The sequence below is a fragment of the Sinocyclocheilus grahami genome, unplaced genomic scaffold, assembly GCF_001515645.1.
Source record: "Sinocyclocheilus grahami isolate Dianchi unplaced genomic scaffold, SAMN03320097.WGS_v1.1 scaffold2073.1, whole genome shotgun sequence".
Taxonomy (NCBI): Eukaryota; Metazoa; Chordata; class Actinopteri; order Cypriniformes; family Cyprinidae; genus Sinocyclocheilus; species Sinocyclocheilus grahami.
Window position 1 is genome coordinate 35331 of NW_015507252.1, and position 2122 is coordinate 37452.

General features: G+C 46.5%; 1 protein-coding gene across 1 annotated transcript in view; it reads left to right on the forward strand.

The window, feature by feature from the left end:
• The first annotated feature begins 590 nt into the window (after nt 1-590).
• ephb4b (eph receptor B4b) overlaps nt 591-2122 on the forward strand; it is a 22756-nt gene continuing 21224 nt past the window's right edge. The window contains exons 1-2 of the mRNA XM_016260402.1: nt 591-653; nt 728-1009. Coding sequence (XP_016115888.1) covers nt 591-653; nt 728-1009 — 345 coding nt within the window. The remainder of the gene's footprint in view (nt 654-727; nt 1010-2122) is intronic.

Sequence of the window (2122 nt, forward strand, 5' to 3'; positions counted from 1 at the left end):
AATGCCACAATTCAATTACCTTAAAACAATATTCAGATTCCCACTCTTGGAATAAGCCTGTTTTAATGGGAAATTAGTTGCATATGTGTATGTCCAGACTGAATTATGGGTGCTAACAGATACTGAGCTGTAGGTTAGGTGTTTAGGATCATAAACTCAAATGGATGCATTTCTGAAGAGACAACCAGACTCATTATTTTATAGAATTATTAAAAGAAATTAACATTAACCAGTGTTTTTATTATAATGATTGTCTGGCGCTTTCCGTTTGGTGTTGTTGGGCATTTTGAGGGTGGAAAGTGTTCAAGTTAATTATCCTAATTAAATTACTGTGTAAAGTAGTATTTAAACTAATTAGTGAGCACAAAACCAGCGGCAACATCTGGAATCTCTTGGGAAATAACAGCAGGAAATAAAACACAACAACCACAAAGAGAGGAATATTCCCATACCTGCACACATATAAACACTATTCAGAAAAGGGCTGAAACTGGATTATACAGCAGAGCTGAAACTGAACACAGTCACTGTTTACATATTGATGACATCAAGTGATTATATTCTGGTGGAAGACAGTGATCTTTATGATAATGTGCAGTGAGGCAGATCATAAACAGAGCCAGTCTGTCGCTAAGTTCTGTATTTCACGTGATGTTGATTAGCACAGGAATTAATATCCTGCTGTGAGCTCTGATGGTGTTTTAATGATCGCTGATCTTTCTGTCAGTGGGAGGAGATGAGCGGTTTGGATGAGGAGGGCAACAGCGTCCGCACCTTTCAGATCTGTCCGATGGACACGGCAGTGAGTCACTGGCTGCGCACGCGCTTCATCCCGCGGCGCGGAGCGACTCAGGTGTATGTGGAGATCCGCTTCACCGTGATGGAGTGTTCGGCCATGCCTTCCAGCTTCCGCACCTGCAAAGAGACCTTCAACCTGTACTATTACCAGAGCGACGAGGACATAGCCAGCAGCACACACCCCGCCTGGATGGAGAACCCCTACAGCAAGGTACACACACTCACAGAGACACACACACACACACTCACACAGAGACACACACACATACACACTCACAGAGACACACACACACACATACACACCTACAGAGACACACACACACACACACACTCTCAGAGAAACACACTGACACGCTCTCACACACACACAGAGACACACACACGCACACACACACACACACACACACACCTGAACGACACAGACCTACCTCACGTACACACAGAGACACACACACACTCACAGAGACATACACACACATACACACTCTCACAGAGACACACACACACACTCACACACACACACTCACAGAGACACACACTCACTCACAGAGACACACACACACTCACAGAGACACACTCACACACACACACTCACAGAGACACACACACACACACACACTCTCACACAGACACACACACACACACACACACACACCCACACACAACCACACTCTGTACTCACAGAGACACACACACACACTCTCAGAGACACACACACTCACAGAGACTCACACTCACACACACTGACACAGAGACACTCACACACATGCTCTCTCTCTCACACACACACACAGAGAGACACACACTCTTGATCACTTGCTCACAGAGACACACACACACACTCACAGAGACACACATACACACACACTCTCTCTCACACACACACAGAGACACACACACACATACTCACAGAGACACACACTCACACACACTGACACAGAGACACACACTCACACGCTCTCTCTCACACACACACAGAGACACACACACACACATACACACACTCACAGAGACACACACACTCACAGAGACACACACAGACACACACTCACACACACTGACACAGAGACACACACAGAGACACACACTCACACACACTGACACAGAGACACACACACTCACACACACATACACAGAGACACACACACACACACACTCTCAGAGACACACACACTGACACGCTCTCTCTCACACACACACACACACACACACTCTCACAGAGAGACACACACACTCACACACACACACACACACTCGCAGAGAGAGACTCACCCACTCACACACACACACACACTCGCAGAGAGAGACTCACTCACACACACAC